The 24,432-nt window shown below is 43.1% G+C and overlaps 1 protein-coding gene across 1 annotated transcript in view; it reads left to right on the plus strand.

Moving 5' to 3' along the window:
* Nucleotides 1–24,432, plus strand: part of LOC122182128 — a 72,247-nt gene that overhangs the window by 8,082 nt on the left and 39,733 nt on the right. The window contains exons 3-4 of the mRNA XM_042875172.1: nucleotides 10,062–10,156; nucleotides 20,829–20,893. Coding sequence (XP_042731106.1) covers nucleotides 10,062–10,156; nucleotides 20,829–20,893 — 160 coding nt within the window. The remainder of the gene's footprint in view (nucleotides 1–10,061; nucleotides 10,157–20,828; nucleotides 20,894–24,432) is intronic.

Here is a 24,432-nt window from a genome sequence, read left to right on the forward strand (position 1 = left end):
GCTGAGAATATCAGGACCCGTGACTGCTCTGTCTCTAAGCTCCACTTACACTGTCTATAAACAGTCCTGTAACATGCCTTTGAACACCAGAACAAGGGATATTTAAGATCCTGGCCAGAGGTGCTGTGGGCTTTTTCAGGTAGCACAGGGAATTATCATTGCCACTTCACTAGGTGGAGGGGTTTTAAAGGCAAGACATGTTAGCCAGTGCTTAGATAGTTAATCAGCTTCTGGTTGGCTCAGTATGGGGACAGATGCAATTCGTATCTTCTACAAAGTTATTACTTAAACAAACTCTGTTAACCTGTATGTTCAGCTTCACTGACAGAATTAAATATCTTTATTTATGCTGATCCATTGATTTCAAGCTACCATACACAGACCTCGAGCATCTACTGTGGCTTGTAACTCTTGCATAAAACAACAGACTTGGCAACCTCTCTGTCATGTCCTTCTTTTGAACCTCATTCATATTTTCCTCTACTGCTACTTTTCTTTAGATATCAAACACTGCGTCAACATGTATTTTGATCCTGCCAAGAAAGCTAATTAATAGATAATTGCTGTTCAATGCAGAAGAAGTGCCTGTGACCTATTTTACCTTCCATGAAAGGACTATTTTAATCAATTACCCATCCACAGATCTCTTAAACCACATCTTCAGGGCATACATATGTCTCTTCAGATGCCTATCTTGGCATAGCTAAGATGCTATGGGAAATCTTAGAAGTATTAGCTTGCCTGCTGTTTTCAGTCTCTTACTTTGTACTGGGATAACAAGGTGTTCAAATGGGTTCTGACAGGCTTTCAAGCATCATCTCTCCGAGCAGGCCTGTTTTTTTTCTGGTTATATGTTAGAGAAGGCTTCCAACAGTATTCCTAGCATGGAGTTACTTAGCTGTTTATGTGGAAAGTGGCCTGCGAGCTTCTATGAGTAGAAAGGCTCTCAAGAGTTTGTTGTACCACTGATAAGCACTCCCTATTTAAATCTTGGTGCTGTTGTATTTGCTAAATGTGAATGGACAATCTAAAAGCTAAAAGGTCTTAAAGCTAATTGTCTTCCTTCTTTGATGCATCAGATCATTACTGCAAAGAGATCCGTTGGTAGAAATCTACAAGAGCAAATTAATCCTGGAAACATTTAAGAAGAAATGATTCTTTCCTCAGCACTGTTGTCTAAATTCATTTATCTAAGTAGATTTTTGTCACTTATATACAGACTGTACCTGAGGTTTTGATCCTATTACAGCTAATCTAACTGTTCTTGTGGACAAGCAACAGCAATAAATCTATAAGCAAGGGTTTAGGTTGCAATCAAATACCATTTCCACTTACCAAGACTTAGCTGTTTCATCAAGCAAACTGCTCAGAGACCGCATAACAAAATAAATAGTTTCCTGAGATACATGCGTAAATTCTGCATTTTAAGCATGCCATTCTCAGTGCCTGATATCATTCAACTCCTGTTATGATGGACAGGAGCTTCTACATGCACTCCTTCTACCACATCTGCCCATCTCTACTTCTACTGCTGACTAATTGTTTTGGGTCCTTCAAGATGACTTCTGAAAAGTTGTAATGTCTGAAGCAAGGAGTAAGAGCTGAGTTCTCTACAAAGACACTATCATCAGAAGAGGATGAAACCAAATAATCATATTTTGTTCTGTGAAAGAGGCAGAACCCCCACCCCTACCATATCTTACTTTCCAGCCTGACAGTGCTGACCCAGCTAGGTTAAAGAGCTTCAGTCACCATGTTTCTGCAAGCTATCTTTCCTGTATATTCTTATGCTGAAAGTCAAGGTAATTAAAATGTGTGCATATAAAACTATTTAAAAGGATCAGTAAACTGTGGCAAGTTTTAGTTTGCTGCCAGGATTTGATCCCAGAACTGCTGCCTGACACAATGCACTTGTCCAAAGGGTCCATGATTCAAGTGCCATAGGCAATGATGCTTAGCAAAAACTCTGGAATGCTTTCATTCTTGGTTATGCTTAAAATATCCAGCTGCTTTATTTGGATGTCACGTTACTGCGTTTTAATATTTATATTTATTTCTGGGAATCTCACGATCTATTTATTCTCAAGATTAAATTTCCCTGTCCAGAACATGTATCCAAAAAGTCCTCCCAACACAGAAGATGCACAGATAGGAAATGTGCATTGGATTGTAGGAATATAATTCTGCATGGGATCTGCCCACTGAAGATTGCAGGGACCACTCACCTTTTCTTCACCCCCATCTTACCACCTCACCTTCAAATACACAGGGTATTCAGTATCATTTGCTAATTATCTTGATCCTGTCTTATTCGGTTTAAGCTTTCGATTGCCATGATATAACATTTGGACAATTTGTCTGTTGCTTTGCTTAATGCTTTTTGGGTTGCATCCATACTGCTATTTGATGTGCAAGTTGTATTGGCGATATTCTCAAGGCATGTCCTCAATGTGTCTGTTGTTATTTTGCCATTTGTGATGCCCTAGGTTGGCCTGCCCTAGTTAGATCTCTGATGTAGAGGACCTGACTTGCCTCATATGGAAGTCTGCACTCACTGCAGAGTGGCTCATCCTATCAAATTCCTGCTATAGGTTTCTACGGTTCTGCTGGCGTGGCCCCTGGCAAATTCTACTTTTTCATGAGTGTGAAAAATATTGCTGTTCATACTAATTTAAAATACTGCTTTTTAAAATTTAAAAAGTATTCGAATTTGTTTGAATATGAAATGAAACCATTTGTTGGGTTTTAATGATTTGTTTCCTGATATTCATTGCTTCGTAGTCGCCATCCCTGGAGATGTTCAAGAGCTGTGTAAGTGTGATACCGAGGGACGTGGGTTAGTAGGCATGGTGAAGATGGGTCGACTGTTGGATTAGATCATCAGTGTTTTTTTCCAACTTCAATGATTCTGTAATTCTGTACCAGAACACTATTGTCATCACTGCATTTCTTCCTTCATAAATAAGAATTTGCCAGCTCTCCTTGGTAATTTTTTCGGTGATGCTGCCTGTGGAGCCTCCAGTGATCTCTCCAAAGAAATGGGAGGGGAGACTGCTTTACCTGAATTGTTACAACAGGCATCTGGAGAAGGCCAGCAGAGTTGTTTACTGTACCCTGGGCCTCAGGTAGCATGCTTTGATGGCTGTTTCCCTACAATGAAATCTCGTACCATGCAATTGCTACTGGAAAGCAAACAAGAGGGACTGCACTTCTCTTCCACAGATGACTTCTCATCCTTTGCAGCATCAGAATCAGAAATCTCTACATGCCCAGCTCTATTAGGTTCAGTGCAAGCTGGTTTAGCTACCTAAATACCACTGGAAAGCTTGGATGCAAGCTTTGCACAAAAGTGACAGCTTTCTCCCAGCACAGAAGAGCTCTATTTCCCCCAGGACAGTGAGGACAGTAGAAGAAATCAACCCTCCCCAGCTGGAGCAAGGCTGCTGCAGCTTGTATGAGCTGTCACATGGCCTGCAGGACAGGAAGGCCCTTTCCATCCTTTGATGGAAAACTACTGTAACTGCTCTGGGAGCACCTCTGCAGGAAAGCCAGAACAATGGAAAACCAAAGTAACCTTGCTTCTCCAGGCAGATTTGGGGACAAAACGGAGGAGGAGTGGTGCTGGCTTGATGCCACAGCTCTGCATGCAGCGGGGATGGAGAAGCTGCGATAACATGTCTCTTTGGATGAGGATTTAAAAATACAGCTCTCACTTTCTTGTTATTTTTTCAAGCATTACATAAACGTTCCCCTTAGAAGGCCAAAGGCAGATGTTTTCTTAGGACAAGGAAGTCTGGAAGAGGCAAAGCAAGCAAAACCATCAGATAAGTCTGGGGAAAAAAAAACCAACCAACCAAACAAAAAAAAAAACCCAACCCTTGGATAACCTATTTTTCCCCCTCTTAAACGGTCAAGTTTAAAGCATGCTGCAGAGCTCTGCCTAGGAGGAAAGTAAGGACCACTCTTCTCTCTGCCTTGCTGTGGTAACCCGGGAGGTCCTATCCCCTGCCAGCCAGGCAGCCCAGAGAGCTACTGGAAAGCCCCTACCAGCTCGTAACACAGCACTTGCATGTTGGCAAAACAGGGTTTGCAGTGCTCCTTGGGTTCAGGGAAAGGGCATGCCATTGTCACCCACAGGAAGGGTCCGGTCTCCAGAGATCGTGGCAGAGGCACCATCCACACCTTAGGGTCTGCCGGAGAGGACCTTGTGCTTTCCTTCGAGCATTCAGGAGGAGAGCCAGATCCGACCGAAAGCTTGCAAGTTTGGGGATATGCAGTTGGAGCGCCTTGTCACAAGGTGGCAGGGACGCGACACTCTCTGGTAGGCTCCCGTTCAAAGCCTCACTGCTTCTCTCACCTAAAAAGACGGGGAGTTATCAGCAATCTCTATCATTTTCTTTGCGACTGTCTTTGGGATACCTCAAAGGGAGGGTAAACAGTTATTTAAGGTTTCTATGTTTTACCGTTCCACACTAAAAAACAATAGAAATAGCTTTGCTTCCTTCTGCCCGAAAGCCACGGTGATACTGGAGAGTGAAGAAGCAGTGTTAGCTCTGACTTCCCAGTGTGGATGCACAATTTTGGGCTTCTGCTAGCAAATTTTTGCACACGTATAGAGCCAATTCCTTTCTTTTTGTGTGCTTCCCGCAGCTTTCATGTTTTCAAGCGTTACGAGTTTTTGTGATTTTACTGCTGTGCTCTCTAAAGGGCATTGCAGACTGCCATGGCAGGGAGTGGAATCCCACCTGGTAATGATAAGATTTGTGTTAATGAGCTACTAACAACCTGCAGGTAAATGTTAATCACTGGAGCCCGGGCTGATCATTGTCTCCTTATGCTTCTTGCCTGGCAGCCTTTAGAGATAGGATTGTCAGATTTTTAATCTGATGTCCATGCAGGGAAAGATTACTTTGCTGTCATTCTGCAGAAAATGTCCCTATCGTGCAGCAGGAGGTAACAGTAACAAACTGCTGACATACAGATTCAGCTTTGTGCAAACAGCAGTGCAGGATGCCTGCTGGTCCCTGAGTAGTAACCAGGCCACTGTGAACGTGAAGAATTGGCACAGGAGAAGGAAATGAGCTGAAAAATGTATCCAAGTAGAGCAGGTAGCATTATAAAGCAATTATCCCTAAGCTGCTGTTCACTGAAAAATATTTTGCTTTTCAAGCTCAATACAGTACAGCAGAAGGTGTTTTTGTGGGTCAGATGAATATGCTTCCTACCTCATCCTGAGGCTCTAAGATTTGTTTTCTTTGTGAGCTGAAAATCACATTTTGATTTATATCAGAAAAGAGTAATTAGAAGCTTTGCCAGCTAACCAAAGCACAGACTGCTACAGCCAGGTGAGTTGGAGCCCTTGCCCCTTTCTCGGGGGGGTAATGAGGTACCTCATGTGCCTTCCTGCAATCTCTCTTCTGGCAGCTTCTGGTCACTGCTTTCAAGAGAGTCCCTGAGTTTGGCTCAGGTGTTTAACATCAATATGAACTTCCCTGGGAAAATCCATCCCAGCCCCAACTCTGCTGCCAAAAAACACCTCCAGGTCTCAGGCAGAGCTCCTGTAGATGATTTTAGTTCCTGGTGGATTTTGGACAGAAAGGTCCCACCCCACCTACTGGAGAAACATCAAAGAAATTATCGGGAGAAAGTAAAGTTCTGCTACATACCCTATTTTCTGTGATAGTTTGGGGTTGTTTTTTTTGTTTTGTTTTGTTTTGTTTTTTTGGTGGTGGTGTTTTTTTTTGTGTTTTTTTGTGTTTTTTTTTTTTCAGTTTTAAACATGATGATCTTAAACTGACTGCAGCTTTCTCAGCAGCTGAATGCACTGAGGCATTTACTCCTGCTCACATCCTGGAAGAAAAATTTTCCATTTACTGAATTCCAAATGTTCACATCTAGGCTTGAAGTCCAACATCTGAACTTTGTGCTAGAACCTTTGAGATCTAGGGGTCAGAAAAATAGACTGACTCAAAACACTGTGTTAAGCTACCACTAAGTGCGTTTCTCTGTTCCTATGAGCCCTGCTTCTCTGGCTGTTCACAGCTGTAGCAACCGGAAAACTCACTGCATGAGAGAAACAGCACCACAGAAAGCCCTCTGCCAGTAAATGGGAAAGATGTGTATGTATAATAGAATCATAGAATATCCTGATTTGGAATGGACCCATAAGAATCATGGAGTTCAACCCCTGGCTCCACAAAATGCAACCCAAAAATCAGACCTTACGCAGAAAAGCAAGGAGTTACACATGGCTAAGCCCAAATCCAAGTTTTGAGGGATTTTCCTCCAGAGGACAGACATAGCCTGAGGTAAGGGTACCAGCAGAGTCTGGGACGTGATTTGCTGGAACTTTTTCTGCCATAAGCCTTTCCTTTGCACTTACTTCCCACCCACCATTTTACATGGCAGATTTCTGCAGGTACCAGCATGGCTGAGAACCCCCCTGCTGGGTTTAGAGCCCAGGACAGACAGACAGATGAGCTGTGTGTTTATTTCCACTTAACAGCTTGTTAGTTTAACAAAGGCAGCACTGTAAAATCAGAGGAAAAATATGTCAGATTTAGCCACTGCATGCATATACTGTATTGGAGAAAAATTTATTGCTCTTTTCCTTTGACAGGACATCCTTAGCCCATAGCTCTGTTTTCACACCACTAAAGCTATGTTAAAATCATTGAGGGGTCAGCTGCAAGCCCTGCGGCAGTGCACCTCTAAATACAGGCTGGCAGCTCTTCGCACTTACACAAGGGTGGGAAAAGCATCTTCAACAGCAGAGTGCTGGGTTTATTTGGCATATTCATAATAGAAAAATGGGCATTGAATAAAAGATTCAGAAAATGTATTTATTGTTTGTGATCATGCTGCCAAGTCCCAGCCTATGGGACTTGTACACTCTGTACTGAAAAGTTGGTAGACCTTTGATTTTAGCCTCTCTTATTCCCCATATGCCAAATGCAATTACGTGTTTAGTGCATTTACAGAAGGCATTTCCTCAGCCATTTTCTTTCATGTTTTCAGAAAGAAGCGTGTGCTTGCAGAGCGCAGGCTGTGTGTGGCTGCAGGTCAGCACTCAGCAGGGTCACAGCAGGAAGATTCCTCTTCTCCTCTTGCTGGGGGATTTGCTGATGGGGCAGTGCTGTGTGGAAGGGCTGTACTGACACCACGGGATGGGGCAGTCTAACAGACGAAGCACGCAGGATTTGCTTTGACCGACGCCTGCATGGCTTCAGAGCTGTTTATGGATGTAAGGCTTGTCATGTCTCTTCTCCCAGACACCTCGCTGCTGTCACAGCTCAGCATTTGCCATATGTTTCAGCCCAGTGCTTGAAGGTATGTTTTCTGCAGGCTGTGATGAAATAAGACTGCTTAATTCTTGCTTGGAGCTGCATTCACAGACACATCCCTGTTCCCAGTGAGGGGATGGGAATGGGTCGCTCTTTCATGTGAGAGAGGGAAGTGAGGGAAGGGATTGTCCCACTCTACGCTGCTCTGTGCAGCCTCATCTTGAGTTCTCCGTGCTGTCTGGGTGCCACAGTACAAAAAGGGTATAAACCTATTACTGAATATCCAAGGGAGGGCTACAAAGATGGGAAAGGATCTGGAGGACAAGTTGTGTGAGGAGCGCTGAGGCCCCTGGGTTTGCTCAGCCCAGAGCAGCAGAGCTGAGGGGAGGCCTCATGGCCACAGGGAGCGGAGGGCAGCGCTGAGCTCTGCTCCTTGTGCCAGCGACAGGGCTCTCTGCATGCTAATCCAGCTGCTAGCAGGAGATTGGCCCAAGCCCAGTGAGAGGCCTTGCCGAGCCGAGTGCTTGCCGTGGCAGCCTCTGCCTCATGCCCAGAAGGGAGCAGGGCAGCAGGAAGGAGGCTGTGAAGCTGTGCAGCTTGTCCTCTCCCCTGCAGCCAGAATATCTTACAAACTACTTTCTTCGAAACAAATAAATATTTGATGTAAGGAGAATTATTTCAGCCTCAGGTTAGCAAAATATTTATTTCACAGCTTGGAGCACTCAGGAAGTCCAGCCAGTTGTTTTCTTGCGTCGATAATCTTGAATTTATGGCTGTAATGGAGTTCTTTGCAGAAGGAGCTCAGGCTCAGGCTTGCTCACCTTGTTTTACCATTGAGAAAAGGAGAGTGGTGAAGCAGCTTGCCCCAAAACCTCCCAGTTGTAGCACTAAGGCTGCCCAGTCCCTGTGTTTCATCTAGGCCCGAGACTGCTTCTTGATAACCAGGTGCCTCTTGGAGGGAGGCAGGCTGTCCTGTTGGTACAGAACACAGGGCAGTACCAGGGCTTTGGAAACAGGATTTGTGTTCAGCATCAGGCAGCAAGAAGTGTTTGCAGCACAATCTGAGGTGACAACTTGGATTCCAGTATGGTTTGAGGTTTGCAGCAAACTCAGTGCTTGAGTCTGAGGCTGAAAAGTGAATTTCGTGAGAAAATGTTTCCAGGTATTTCTGTTCCCCTTAAAAAAAAAATCATTGGGAAAAACGTTCTGCTGATATTGGTAGGTGAATGGTGTTACCTGGTAGATGGTCAAGATAATTTTAGTCTTTTGAATCCCTTCTTTTCTAAATTGTAGTGCTGAGTGGCAGAAAAGCACTAAACAGTTTTTCAGGAAATGCTAATACATGAATGTATGCAAGAACCACTGCATCCGATCACCACTCTTTAATGTTTATTAAATAAAAAAATCTCAAACAAGTCATTCCTAAGCAGATCTAAGTAAAATAGAGTCATCTCAAAGTAAAGTTCACCAGCCTCCTGGTGCATCGGGCTTGTGCATTCCCTTATCTTTGTAATATGCTTTCCCTTACCTTTGTGATATGAAAGGTGAAAGGGAACAGTTTGACTGAATCCAGCTTGGAGATTTGGGATTTGTATGAACCACTCACCCAATGTTGAGCTCTGAAGCTGCACATTTTTGGAACAAATGCAAAGTGAGTGGATAGCAGGCAGAATCAGTGTGCATGCCCTTGTGGTCAGCAGCTTGTCTGCATCTAATCGATGCAGATAACTTCAAAAGCAAAATATTTTTAACAGCAACTCCCTGGAGAATATAAAAATGATAGAAGAAACAGTGAAGCTATTTTTCCAGTCCTTGTGAATCTTGGTGTCATTTCTGTATGTGGAAAGAGGGAAAGTTTTCTTTGCACATTGCTGTATGTTCAAGAAAGGGAGGCATCCCACTTGCTTTTACTTTGGCAAAGAGAACACATTGCTATTTTGCTGTGGGAGGTACAGCTCCAGGAAACTGAAAGCCCAGGATTTATTTTTTCAAGAGTTCATTATAAATGGCTGTGACTTACAGATGTGCTTTCAGTCCAGCAATGGATGAGCACACTTTGTCCTGGCTCCCCATCTCCCAGCTGTCTCCTCTCCATAGTCAGAGCCAAACCTGGCCACACTTCTCTCATAGCATATTTTGGAAGGAACTTTTTGTTGGGGAGGGAGGCCAGAAGAAGCAGTATTCAGTGGCTAAGATGCTCTCTAATGCATCAAGACATTTTGATAATATCAGCAACACTGATGGGGAAGAAAGTGAACAAGCGTGTAGAAAAAAAGGAAATGAGGTATAAATACTCATGTCAGAGTTCATTGCTCAAATGACTTAATCTGTCACTGAAATAAGGGTCTGGAAATGTTGTCCACATCAAAGGAAACATACACTTTGATGGGTTTTGGAGGGTATTTTTCCTTTGGAAAGCAGCATGTGGTAACAGAGCTTCTGACATGCCAGTAATTCAAAGGAGACTTTGGCATCCCTGCTGTGAGGCTGGATGACAACATAATACAGTTATTAAAGGGAGGAAAGGAAGTCTCAGTCCGAGGTCTTCTGCACTTTATAGTCTGTAACAACAATGAGCAATGCCAAAAATAGACTCATACATCAGGCAACCTTGAGTTTCTACTGCTGTTCTCAAATCGGAATGATAGTGAGTGACTGAAGGATTTTAGATGAGAATTGACTTGCTGAGTTTTTTGCCAGCCAGACTTTTGGAAATGTGTGTTTATTCCAGAAGGGATTAAAAATAACTTTATCTTTTGTTTTCTTCTTTGTTTTCAGCCTAATCAAAATGTCCAGTTGTAAATCACTGGAGATGTTGGCTGTGGCCCTCTTTACTCTTACCTCTTCCACCACCTCTCTGCCACCTTTTACAGGTAAGAATTGATGCAGAAAAGGAAAAAATGTGGGGAGGAGAACACATAAGCACTTAAACAATGCTTTTGAAAAATTCAAAAGGACATGGGAAAGGCTACTTTCTACTGACAACTTTTTAACCTGCTTTATTCAATTAAAAAATGAAGTGTGAATGCTTGACATGAAATTCATATTTGCAAGTAGCACAAGGAGAAACTGCACCTGAAGGCATGGGGCCGTGCTGTCACCTGATCTCTGAAGGTGAACTTCAGTCCATTGCTCGCGTTGTTAGTGACAACCAGCAGCATTAGCTGCTAGAGAACATGCTGCTGGAGGAGGCATAAAATGGATTCACGCACTCTCTCTAGGCACTCTGTAACCCTGGTGTGAATTTATAATCCATCATTTGGTTTTCAAAATCAAATATGCAAAAAAAAAAAAAAAAAAAAAAAAAAGAGGGGAGGATGTGATGTATTCCCTTAATCAGATTATTGCTCAAGAGCATTGGGTTATACTCTGCCTTATGCATGTGAGAACACAAAAATGAACAATAATGGTGTGAGCACAACTCTGCTTTCCCGCGCTGCTTCTCCCTCTGCCAGACAGAAATAGCATGAAGAAGTGGCAATGAATTTCAGTGAAAAAATATGCTTTTTGTTGTTGCTTTTTTTTAACAATTAATACAATTTGCATGAATTTTAATTTCAAAATTTAACATCTTAAATAACAGTATCTCAGCTTCTGCTGCAATTGCCCTGTTAATGGAATAAGTAAGTTACTACCCCTTTTTTCTGTTTAGTTTAGTTTACTTTTGTTATGTTTTGGTTTTATTTTATTAATTCAAGAAGTCAAACAGCAACCAAACCAACAGCTTTGAAAAAGCATTGACATTTACAAAATGGCAGACAGCCTTGTATCTGTACAATTGCTTCAGAAACACGAGTTAGGTTCTTTAGGCTTTCCCAGGCAGTGTGTTGTCTTGTGCTCTTTCTTGCCTAACCAGAGAGAGTAATGGAAACTGTGAGGAAAAGCTGTTCAGATAAGTGCTTGCCAGCCATCTTGTTTTATGATTTTTTTGGAGCAATCTGCTACATATTCCTCTTTGTGAATAGTATTTCTAGATGGAAAGTTTGGTTAAAGCGCATAACTTCATATTGCACTGTCAGCCCTATTTATCTGCTCCTGGAGCAAGATTTTAGTTGTCTTTGAGCATGGAAGGTTCTAATTTCTTATCAGCTTTACTGAGACGATCTTTATTTTATACAATTTCATCAGAGCTGAGTAATGGCTGCATGCTGACAAAACTCATAACACAAGTAACGACAGTGTGTAGGACTCCAAACCAAAACTGCTTGTGGAAAATAATCCCAAACTAATAATCTCTGTAACCCTGAACACCCGTGTTCAGACATACCGACCTTCTAACCGTGCTCTGAAAGGGAGCCCTGAGGGGTTGTGGGCACCTGCCTCTTTGCCTGTGTTACTGTTGCAGTACTACTATGGAGGGACCTGGAACTGGGGAATTTTCTTGTCCCAGTTCAAAACTGTAATTTGAGGACAACCGAAACACTGAAGCTTTTGGGTGGATTTCCAAACATTTGCTTTGTTTGGGTAAAGAACAAAACCTAGGAAAGCGTTTAATTTCAATGCTTTCCAAATTAAATTAAATGTTCCACTTCGATTCAAGTGAAACGGACTTTTAAAAGCAATTAGCTCTGCTTTAATTTAGCTCCCCTCCCTCCAAAAGAAAATATTAAGTTAGAACTCCGACTCAACAAACTAAAAAAATTAATTGCAGAAGCATTCTAACACATTGCATAGAGGTGAGGAATTGGGCATCCTAGACTGCACATTTGGAGGGAAATCAGTACTAGGAACTATTCATGGTTGGGAAAGTTCCCATTTTAAGGACTCTCAGGAGTGCTGATACTGTCGGCCAGCTGGGAATCTGGGCAACGTAACACTGATTCAACACTTCTTTGGGTTCCAGCTGTTGCCAGCCCTGGGAGGACATAACGATGCAGAACATATAAAACTTTGATTTAAATATGCTGTATAGAGAAAATGAACAAAGCAATTGCTGTTTCATTCCACACCGTTAAGCAGTAAACCTGACACCATTGCAAAATAATTACCTGGTTGTGGCTGTCATGTTGTATTATCAAGAGAGAGAAATGTATCATGAAATATTGGGTGACTTGGAATATGACTGACAGTGTTTTGCAAAAATCCTGGCATGTTTGCATGGAATTCTCTATGTAATACTGGCGAGGGCTATTCGTGTGACTTACATGGTGGAGCCACAATGAGGGGATGTTTACATTTTAATTACAGTTATTGAAGGGAACTTTATTCTTCTGACTTAGGGGTGGGTTGTTATTTTTATAAAATGATATTTGCTGACAGCAGGGAAGAAATGTGGGAGTAGTGCTCCCAGGTTTCAGGAAACCTGAGGGCAGACTTGTGTTATGCCACTGGTTTTTACACAGCCTTGAGCAGCTGGCTCTGCAAATTAATCAAGGCAGAGACTTGCTTTGGCCATCTCACCTCTCCATGAGTGATCACCGGGACAGTGAGGCCAGGTCTGCCTGGTTCCTGTCCCATCTGCTGCAGAGACGTCCCTGGAGCACATTCATGGTGTCCAAAGTGTGGGCACGTGCTGGTGTCAGCCTCTGGAGACCTTGTCATCTCTGAGGCCCATATCTGGGCTTGGGGCATCCTTTGGAACAGTCATATAAAGACTGTGTGTGTTGATCAAATTGTGCAAGCACTTAACTCCTGAGCTGCAACTGTCTGGGTGAAGACCTTGCCTTGTGTAGTGGTGTAGCTGAGCTGGACCAAACAGTGGCTGCATTTTCCTTTTATTTTTGACTGCTACATCAATCCCAAAGGCTGAATGCTACTGTGTGAACTTGCAGCTTGCCAAGTATTTTCTGTGTGATTCCTTTCAATTGTGTTGACAAAATCTGGCACTTTTAGATATAAACCGCTAAAGCAAGTGATGCTGGTCTTTAACAGAACTTTCTTACTTCTTAAAGGTTCTTATTTTATCCTGGCAATGCAGTGTCCATAATTAGCATCAGTGCCTGTTGTTTTATTTTAATGCATAACCAGAAGCTGTTAATTAGGCAGCAGTAGGAGAGCAAAAACTGAAATTGTAGGAGGGAGGCAAAAGGATTGGTATTCATGTGCTTTTTTTTTTTTTTTTAATTTGAGCTTCTCTTGGTAAACAGGTAGAGAAAAAGAAAAAAGACATCCTGAAAAGGTTTTGTTTTCTTGTGGCTACTAAATGGATGGATTTATTTGTACCCATGTGAATGCTACAACAACAACTGCCCTCCTTCTTTAGCATGCTAATCATGCAAAAAATGTTAATCAGGCTAAGTATTATAATACCTAAGGGAAAAGAGGAATAAGATGTGCTGCTGTTAGGTAATGCACAGACCCTGCCCGGATGAGCAAGGCAGACAGTGAGTCTGGGAAAGGAATACAGCACAATTCCTGCTGTTAGCATGCAGTGGGAAAACTTGTTTTAGTATGGTAGGGCATGAGAAAAAAGATCAAAATTGTATATTTTTTTTGACAGTTTTCACAAAGAGCCTTTTGGAGTGGACTGACAGCAGTAAGAAATTCTTATTGAAGTCTTTGAGCTATTATAAGGGGGGGGAATATTCTTAGAAAAAGAGAACTTCCATTTCTCCATGACCGTGCCATTGTTTCAAACCATTGTGCATGAGTCACACTCACCTTGATTCCGATAGGAGAAATGTTTCTTTCCTACCACTACTTTAGTATAATCCGTATTTGCACGCCAGCAGAACATCTCTCATGAGACCGATGATTCAGAATGAAAATAAAATTATTGTTTTCAAACTGTTCAACAGCCATGTTAGAGAAAGCTTTTACCCGTAATTCAGTAATGGATGACACAGTCTCTTCGAAGAAAGCAACAGAATCAAATGCTTTTTCTTTAGTGTTATAGCTGTTACTTCAATGGATGTTTAGAGACTCTCCAATGAGGCGTAACTGTTGTGATGAAATGTGAAAAAATGCCGGGGGAAAATTGTTCAACTGACAGCGATGAGGGCTTTGGAAAGTGGTTTAATAATACTTGACTGAATTTAGGGGTGTTGTGAAATCTGATTTCTGCTTATAAAATGCTTTGCAGTTTTAAGATGAAAGCATGGGACATTATCAGAGAAAGATTACTGAGAAGATTGTCCCTCAGATGGATGTCATCAGAAGTGTCTGATCTGATGAGCTGGTGTTTATTGTCCATGAGACAGAGCCTGCCTGGGGATGGCCAGCACCACTGAGGGGCACACGCAGTCTGCATTCAAGCAGATGACAAGTCTGAGGGAGAAAAGATGGAGGGACTTGATTTACTTGAGGAGAATCTAGATCTGTGATCATGGGAAATTACTAAAATATCCATTTCACCTTAAAAAAAGTGTTTCATTAGAAAAAAAAAAAAACAATACTCTTCTACAAGAAGTTTAACTGCTGGCCAATCCTCTGGTCTTCACCAGTCATGTTCTCACCAGACTGTTCTGGAAGAGAGATATACAGGTTTATGTAACTCCAGTTGTATAGCACATTAGCTATAGCATATGGGCATCTTTATGAGAGACTGGAACTAATCTGGTATCTTGACTGTGTTTAAAGCTCTGGACTCACACCTGGTGAGCAGGTAGCAATCAGAGCAGGATTTGCATACCAGTTAACATCAGCCAAATTAACAGCTGGCTTTTCTCTGACACATCTGCATGGTGCTTTGCTTACGTGAGTCAGGTTCTAGGTGAGGGATTAAGAAAACTACAAGTAGTATCAGCAGTGTCTTTGAATTCAATGTGATTTCTGAGATGCTTTTTACTTTGGTTTCTGTTTGTGTGCTTTTCTTTTAGGAAAAAAAAAAAAAAAAGTCATTATGATTGCTTTCAAAGAAGGTGAAACACACTGCTAATGTGACCAGTGCCTCCCCTGTGTCTGACCCATCAGATGATGTGGCCACATCTGGCCTTACAAGTTGGGATGTTGTTATTTGCAGCGTGGGAACAAATGTTCACTCTTTAGTCATCCTTATTATTGTTTCTTTCTTCCATAATCCTTGGAAAGGAGCCCTGGCAAGTAATCCTGCCTCTGCTTCATGCACACTGTGTGGGGCAGGGATAGGCAGTGTTTCTTTAAGACCTGATATCCCATGCTGACTGGTGTTCCTGGAAGGTGGCTCGCCTCCCTGGAGGAGACTGCCTTTGTTTGGAGATGGCTGTGCTCCCCCTGTAAGTGCTGCTGCCTGCTTTGGGGGATAGGCAGTCTCCTGTTCTCAGTGAGCTTCCCTTGAGATGCTTCTGGCCTACCTTTTGTCTTTTAAATTGTGTGTGTAGATGATGAACAGAAATCTGCATGTTTGGTTCTCTAGAATTGCTGAGAGGTTCCTACCAGGTTTGGGACTCCATAAGTCCACTCTCTGCTCTGAGCCAGGGCTAGGGCCAGACAGTTTCTGGACAGCCAGTGCATAAGAAGAAAATCTCCAAGTTCTGAAGATTCTGTAGCCACCTAGCAAATGCTGCATAATGTTAGGCACCCCCAGAGCCACCTCACTAGAAATAAGAGGGCAATGCAGCTATGGGTGGCAGCTGAAGCCTTGGTGCTACCCAGCTGCAGCCTGCTCCAGAGGGGTTTGGGCAGCTGGCCAGGCAGAACTGCTCCTTTCCACTTCATTCTCCCTAATAAATATGCACTGGCAGTGCACACATTGCCTTATCATCTTTTAAGGGTAGGATCCCTGGGCAAGGCATTCTCCAGGCCCAGCTAGGACTGTGCTAACTTCTCCAGAATAGAACAGCTCACTGTGGTTCTCAGCTCAGCACTTTCCTAAGTCCCACTCATTTTGAAATGAGTAGGAGCAAGCTCAGGGGAGCAGATTAGCAAGGGAAGTCTTCTGCTATCTGTCTTAATTAAGCACTAATAAAATCTGTCACAGACTCTCCACTGCAGTTATCAGTAAGCCAATTGCACACAGTGTCTCAGTCAATCCTTTTCCCCTTGGGGTGACTGCAGGACTGTGGGCTTGTTCCAGCCATGCTGATGCTGGGAGCCCCTTCATCAGCATCAGCTGGACTCTGCTGTGCTTCCTTGTAAGTAAAATGCCTTGTTTCCAGTTTCCAGGCCTGGAGACTTCCACACTTCGGAATTGGGGTGTTTGGGCTGAGGCATCAGGCCCAAAGATGGAATCAGGTAGCCATTTCCATGGGAGGGTTCAGTGTGTTCCAGATCTGTCTCATTAGAACCGATGCGGAGGCAGAACTGTGTGTGCAGAAAGTGCTGCAGGACTGTAGCCATGCTTTTCCATCTGCACAGTGCATGGTAACTATGAGGTGATGTTTCTTGTTAGGCAACTCAGCCAATATTTAAATGGAATATGAAAAATAAACCCCAAGTTATTGATGCTGTGTGAGAATGGAGAATTTTGTACAGCATGAGCTTTGTTCGAATGAATTTTTGCTTCTTTCCCAGCCTTTGCCTCGCCCACACCTCAGGTACCCCAAGGGTAATGCATGATCAGTGGTCCTGGCAGCGGATAGTTCTGTCCCTGTGATAAAAGGTGGCCTTTGGTTGTCACAAAGTGAGGTTTCCTCCAGCACCCAATGTAATTAGGTTCAAAACTGACGCTAAACCTCATCCATTACTTCAAGATGCTTGTTTAATTTTCCATGCTACTTAATGTTCTATTAAAAGACATCTTCTTAAATGCTTACTGAAGCAAGCCAGAAGCACAGAAAACTGCTAATGTAATTAGCAATAAAAATAATTCCAAAAAACAATTACTTCATTGATACGGAAAGGAGTGTAAATTTCATGGAGCCAGTTTGTTTACAGGTCCAAAGCAGCTATGTTAATGTAATGGACTTGTATGACTAGAGACAGGGTTCTTCTTTCTCCAAGGGCTGGATGGGGAGAGGCAGGTTCAGCTTCTTTGAGAGATTATGGCTATTGTTTATTGCTCCTCTCCTCTCCTCCCCTCTTTCCCTCTTTCCCTCTTCCCTTCTCTCTTCTTTTCTTTCTGTTGTTAAGCACACATGACATTCGCAGGGTCCAAGATATTTTTCCTTACCAAGTCTAGAGCAGTGAAATATAAGTAATGTGTTATAACCTTGAAGTTACCTCATCCTCCCCACCACATAATTGCAGACTTTATACCAGCAGTGTCCCCAGAAGATAATTCCTCTCCCCAAGAAACAATTCCTTCTTGTCAGCACTGCAAGCAGCACTTTTCAGCTGTGGCAGCATCCTGTAACTAAGCAACAAACAGCATCCTCAAACAAGAAATCAAAGTGTAGAGGAGAAAAGCCCCGCTGTGCATGTTATAGTGCAATCCAGTGAAAATTTCTGCAGCATGGGTATTTCTTCATAGTAAAAGGAACTACAGTTTGCTTTGTCTTGAAAACAATGCCATCCTTGGAAACATAAGGGAGTTTGCTGCCTTTTTTTACACCAACCAGCAATAGAGCTTTGTCCTGACTAGTCCCAAACACCACCAGAGCAGCCATCCGAGCGGAGAGCATTGCTCTGGCTCTCATCTTCTACGTATAGCAGAGGAAAACATTAAGACTTGAGTGGAAATGCTTTATGTGCTGAGGATTGGCCCCACTTAGGAAAAGCCAGAGGGCAAAGAGAGGCCGTGAGAGCACCAGGAGCCAGGGCAGTGCTATGGCACAGCGCGTGGAAATGTTCTGGAACCATAGGTCTCAAATACTGAAATCTTCTATGTAAGAAAAAAATTACTATTGTGCTTGTAGCCATGAATCTTGGAGGGAAGGTGGTTGTTTTATTTTTTCTGTTTTTTAACCCTTGCGCTTAAAATAAACTCTTTGAACTCTTCGGCTAAAGGCAAGTGACAGTGCCAATCTCTGCAGCTGTGTCCTAAGCTTCCCCTTCCACTTGTTTCTTTCTCCTGTTCCCATTTGCTTCACCCTCTCCCACAAACACTGAATGGAGCGAAGCACATTTTCTTTTTAATAGGCAAGTGACTTTTAGCTGGTCCTTGAATTATGGCCTAACATGTATTTCATTATAAAAGTCATAATAGCCTTTTCATTTATTCCTTGTTCAGTTTTTAACACTTTTATTAATGAGAAAACAAAGTTCATGGTTCTAATTGAGTAACAGCACCTAATGGGCAGAAGCACTTGAATAACCAGCCGGATTGATAGCTCAGCAAGGCTGCTGTAACAAGGAAATAATACACGTATAATGAGACATTTCTGTATCTCAAATCAGGCTTGTTTGACTTATTCTCAGGAAGATATTCAAGATGATACTTGTATGAGCTTGGTGCAAGGCTGTGTAAGGGAGCAATTAAAGCCGAGCAGTCTTCTTTGGAGTTATATTTAGAAATTCACTAGGAGTGTATTATTGACTGCAGTTAATAAACAAAATGACCAATAAGTCACTGGCATTTAATGAAGATCCTGTGGTTCAACAAATGGACTTTGTCAGCCAGGCATTGTGTTTCTGAGTCTGAGAACACAAATCTCTCCTTACAAACCTGTTTGAGATGGAGTTCAGTCAGCAGAGTACATCAAATACCAATTCTCAACCAGAAAATTAATTGATGCAAAATGTCATTTGAAAAATTGAGGGTGCAAGGGGTGAATGCAGCCCAGTTTTACTATTCCCTTCAGCAGCTTTTTTGGAGAGAAGAGAAGGGACTGAGAAGATGTAATGCAAGAGAACAAGGGGCAGTTTACCCGCTTGTCCTACACCTGCATGACAGTCTTCTTGAATTTATAGGCAGCAGATTCCCACTGATTATGATAATGTGTGGCTGTATTGAAAAACCTAGGCTCATTGCAAAGTGAGGTTGGCCTTTAGGAATGGAGGGAAATCTTATCTTTAATTTTTTTTACCTGAGAGTGAGCAGACCCTTTCCATTCCCTTGGTGACCAGCCTGGCCTCTCCCTGTCCCTCCAGCTTCCCAGAGAATGTTGTCTCTGCCATACTGTCTTTGAAAGAAGCAAAAAAGCTTTTTGTTGCCTTAAGTTATGAGTGGACAGGACTTTTGCCCCTTTGGGGTTCAGACTGCCAGGCATCAGCCTACTCAGCAGTGGAGATGTGCTGATTTGTGTCAGTTGGTCAATTATCTCCTGCATAGGAAACTCTTCAGAAACAGGTCATTTCACCTTTTTCATCCTGACTGAAAGATTTCCCCAGCCCTGAGAAGCTGTCCTTCCTGACATTCCCTGGTTCTTACTAGAGAAACTAGCTCATCCTTCAGTTGCCAAGACGCTAAAGTGCTTCTTACAGCAAAGCTCTGAAAATCATACCTAAATCCTTTGTGTGGTCAGATCTTTTGGAAGACTGTGGAGGATGGCACAGAGGATGGCCGTGCTCTCAGTCTGGTGAGCTCATTCTGCAAACCACGTTCTTCATGGCTTGGGATAAATAACTCTGCCTGCGTCTCAGACTAGGACTGACTAGGATCTCAGACTCAGACTCATTGCACTCCCATGATATTTTCCTCTGATTTTGATGCTGGCACTTTGCAGTTTTATAGTCACTAATTGCTTGGAGTTAAAAAGCAGAATGTACACAAAGAAAATCACAGTATATAGATACAAAACACAAAAATGTGGATTATTACACTTGTGCAAAGGAATATTTGCTTATTTACATTTTCTGTGTAACCTATAGCTTGAGTGAGGCTTCTTTTCCTGTTCATGCATGTCCAAGCTCTTTGATTCCTGTTGCAGTGATTTCATCGTTGTGCCTCCTGGAAGCTTGCTCCTTTTAGTTGTTCCCCGCAGCTTAGCAATCTGAATCCATCTGTATAATGTGGTGCTACCTCAGGCATGCAATCCTTTCCCTTTTCTCCTCACCTGTTTTCAATTCATAATTTATTACTTTTTAAGCTTTTGTGCTGACTGCTCCTTTGGGCTGGTCTGAAAGTGGCTTTGCTTTTAGCTTTGTGCTGGACATGATGTATATGAGGGAGTTTGGACAGAATGCTATGAATAGGAGTTTGTGTGCCATGCGGATAGGAAGGCTCATGGTGTTTACAGGGTTGGGCTTTTCCTCGTGGAAACTCTTCAGTCCTCTTGGGAGGAAGGATTAATGATGATAAAAAGAGGGTGACTATACCTCGAATACTGCATTCAGTTTTGTGTAGCTCCCTACAAGCAAGACATGTCCAGAGAGAGGCAATGAAGCCGGTAAGGGGTGTGGAATACAAGTCATATGAGGAATGGCTGAGGAAACTGGGATTGTTCACTCTGGAGAAGAGGAGGCTCAGGGGAGAGCTTATTGCTCTCTACAACTGCCTGAAAGGAAGATGCAGTGAGGTGGGGATTGGCCTCTACTCTTGGGTAACAGCAATAGAATGAGAAGGAATGGCATCAAGTTGCACCACAGGAAGTTCAGGTTGGATATTAGATAGAATTTATTCTCTGAAAATGTGGTGATGCATTGGCACAGGCTGCCCAGAGAGGTGGTGGAGTCACCGTCCCTGGAGGTGTTCAGGAAACGTGGGTGGAGATGTGGCACTGTGGGATGCAGTTTAGTGAGTGTAGCAGTGATGGATTAATGGTTCGATATGATGATCTTAGAGGTCTTTTCCAGCCTTAATGATTCTATGATTCTATGATCTTGCAGCAACCAAGCACTAATGTCAGAATTGCATTGTGCTCCTTATAGATGCTGGAAGCAGTATAAGAAAGAGTGCTTCTCATGCTGGCCTCCTGCCAGAGCAGTGGTGCCAGGTGAGTTCATTGTGCAATAAATCACAGCTGCTTCTTCAGAGACACCATTTCCCTTCTTACCTCTACCTTTCTTCTCTGGATTGTATCCTGCAAATCTCTGCAATGGGTCCAACTGCAAAGACTTAGTAGCACAAACACTTCCACCATGAAAAATATTCCATTTACTGGGACAGGACTTTGAGCTCTGGGGAAAGAACTGCCAAGCAGTTACTCATATTGGTTTACAAAAAGCAGTGTTAAATATGAAGCAGTTCAGATTTTTACTGCTCAGATGTAATATCCACTTGATGCTATTTGTCCTTTGGAGCTGGATAGAAATCGACTCTCTCCCTGGTCTGCAGCCATTCTTTTGTGTTGGCAGCAGCTCTAATTATGCACCAATTAACCTTAATTAAACCAATTCCTGTGTAACTGCACATGCAGACAATGCACTGAACAAACAGCCTGACAAATATTGTCACTTCAAAGGCATAAAAACATGTCAAATCCTTAATTGGAAAGTCAGATTCTAAATTGCTGTGGATTTGTAGCTCTTTGTTCTTAAAATGGTAGAGCAGGAGTAGCAGCCAAACACCCCTAATGCTCCCAAAACCTTGCTTGGAGTTAATTATCTCAGGCTTCTGAGGCCAAAATAGATTATTCCTATAGGAAACGGGGGTAATGGAGCATCCTTAATTGGAGCAGCAGGTGGGCTGGTCCTTAGGGCATCAAGAGCACAACCCCAGGTGGAGAACCTCTATCCCCCCATCCCAGAGTCTGGTGGCCGAGGCTGCCATAGTGGAGCTCCCTGCTGGCCTCTGCCCAGCTGGCCTCTGCCCAGCTCTTTGTCCTGCACCAGGTCCCAGAGGCTAGGATTGACCTGCATGTCATGAGATGGAGCTGGAATTTTGTTGGAAACAGGATGCATTTTGCACCCTGTAAGCAATAGTGCAGCCAATAGATGGTGCTCATACATGCATTTACTCAGGGTTTGTTCCTAAAATACCATATAGGCTTTGTTAATTTTTTTTATGCTACATATATATATATATTTGAGGTAGCTGGTGCAAACAGCCCAGAATTTACCTTAATTTTCCTGCAAAGAACCAGCTTCTGGGACAGCTGGATGGAGTCCTTGCCAAATGGGTCAAAAGTCTGCAAGTTGCTGCCATTTTTCAAAGCTTTATGTAATGGAGATAAGTTAGACTGAGAATAAGTTCAGTCTTGGCATCACTTATTTTTCCTCCAGTGGAAAAAAAAACCCTCCAGTGGGGTCTTGTAGGACCCCAAGTTTGGTTTGCAGCAGAACAGCAAGGAAAGAAAAAACATAACTAGCGCTGAATCAGAATGTTGTCTTCCCTGCTGTTCATAAAATGTGTTTAGCTGAGAAAAAAAAAAAAAAGGTAGAAGCCCTTCAAATCCTTTAATATGTATTGACTTTGTGGTGGTTCAGTTTTATGCTACTAAATGCTTTTGTTTCTGTAGTTAATCAAGCAGGCTCCAAGCGTAGCTCTTTGTGGTAAAATATTCTGCCTGCAATTAAAAGCAAAGCTAATTTAACATGTAAATCATGCCCATATAAATTATTTACCAACACAGGCACTCAGGCACAGGTGCTGGCTATGGTGGGACACAGCTTCTTGGTGGGCAGCCCAGGGATGGATGGTGGCAGATGCTGCAGCACCAGTTGGGTCTGGGGATGCATTAACGAGCCACCAGGCAGCACCATTTGCAAAGGAGGAGACCTCATCCGCCACCCAGTAGGACAGGGGGAAATGCTTCTCTAGAATGCAATGGAGTTGGAGATCGGGTCCAGTAAATTTAAATACAAAATAAAAATTGCATACCCACCTTGAAAATATGGGGCTTTGGAAGCACACTGTACATCTTCCCACTCCTGCCTATTTGAAAGCAGAAGCCAGCAGGTGTGATCTGGGAGCAGGGAACATTTCTCCCAACATAGCAAGCGGAGCTTTGCTGGATCAGGCCCAGGAAACACTTGCTTACAGGAAATCCTGAGCACTACGTCTGCTGTTCTAAAAATCGAATTTTGTCTGTTGACTGCCCTCAGTGATGTATTTCTCACTGATGAACTGAGTACCAATGCACTGTCTAGTGGCCACGCACGGAGTAGCAGTGTAGTTTCCAGTAGCTCTGGGTAAATTCACTTACATTAAAATCACATAGGTCCAGAAGCTAGGTCACAAATCTCCACCTGCTCAAGCTCCAAAGCACAAGGAAAAGGCTCCCCTGTAGTTCCTTGCAAACAGAGACCCTGATGGGTGAGGATCTGGTTCTGCAATGTTGAGTTCTAAGCATCCGTGTAGGATTCAAATTGAGTCAACATAATTGCAAATAAAGTCACCAGGTAAGGAAGCCCCCCTGGGCTGCTTCCCCTCCCACAGCAGTCTCAGCACTCTCATTACTGCAGGCATTCTACTGGTTGCATCTTCTGCTGTGGGCATTAAGGCAGCAGCAAGCCCATGGTAACAAGTGTGAAGAGCCAATGCCTCCCCCAGAGCTACACACTGGTCACAGGTGGGGTGATGATCCCCTGGCTGTACTGAGACCTGACGTTTTTGGCTTCATTCTTCTGTTCTGGAACAGAATTTTTGGGTCACGTTGAGCAAGTTGCTTAATCTTGCTGTGTTTCCCTTTCCCAAACAAGAGATAGAAATAGCAACACTGCCTTCCTTCCAGTGGAGCAAGTGCATTAAAGATTGCAAGGTGATGGGAGCCCTGGCAGTTGCCTCTGGAAGGGATTCATTTGAATACATTTATTGGGCATTACTCACTCAGCCCCAAGTTTTAATCTTCTCCTCTCTCCTTGAGCTCTCTCGCTAGCTTAATCCCTGCCTCGATTGAGTGATTTCTCCAATTTCTCCTGTAGCAAATTGTGAGGCGTACATTAGCCTCCATCTCTCGTATGAATCTATCACAGGAGAGTTGCTAACGCTCCCTTCACACTAAGGATCGGCGGTTTATTTGGGAGCTTGTGCAAATTCTGTGTTTAATTTTTGCTCTGTTTTTTTTGGTCTGGTGACTCACATTTCCCAGCCTTTTCCAGACCTGCTGAACCATCTCATGGTGGAACATTTTGGGGGGCAGAGGCATGCAGCGAGCAGCAGGAATGAGAGCCCCCACCTTGCAGATGATAGCCAAAGCTCTGCTTTTCACATTACTAGGCTTTCAGCAAAGATGAGTGCTCAGGATCTTGGTTTTGGCTGTTGTTTACCAGTGGTGGGACTGAGACAGAGGTGTTGCTTCCCATCTGTTTTTCCAAAAGACAATTTTTTTACAAGCCCTCTCTGTTCTCTTTCCACTTGTAGCAGAGCCGCAGAAGTTGTTTTTCTCCATGGGAGGTGCTGTTTGGGGATATCTTTGCTTTGTTATCTTGACTATTTTTCCAGCTGGATTATTTGTTGCTCTATTAGCTAACAAGTCCTGCCTCACATTGACAGGAATGTGCAGAAGGCATATAATTCCCAATTTATTAGCTTGGCTCACATGATACATCTAGAACTGATTGTAATGCCTAGTGGCATTAGCAGCACTTTCTT

This window comes from Lagopus leucura, unplaced genomic scaffold (assembly GCF_019238085.1).
Source record: "Lagopus leucura isolate 7727_CA_CO unplaced genomic scaffold, USGS_WTPT01 Super-Scaffold_73, whole genome shotgun sequence".
Classification (NCBI taxonomy): domain Eukaryota; kingdom Metazoa; phylum Chordata; class Aves; order Galliformes; family Phasianidae; genus Lagopus; species Lagopus leucura.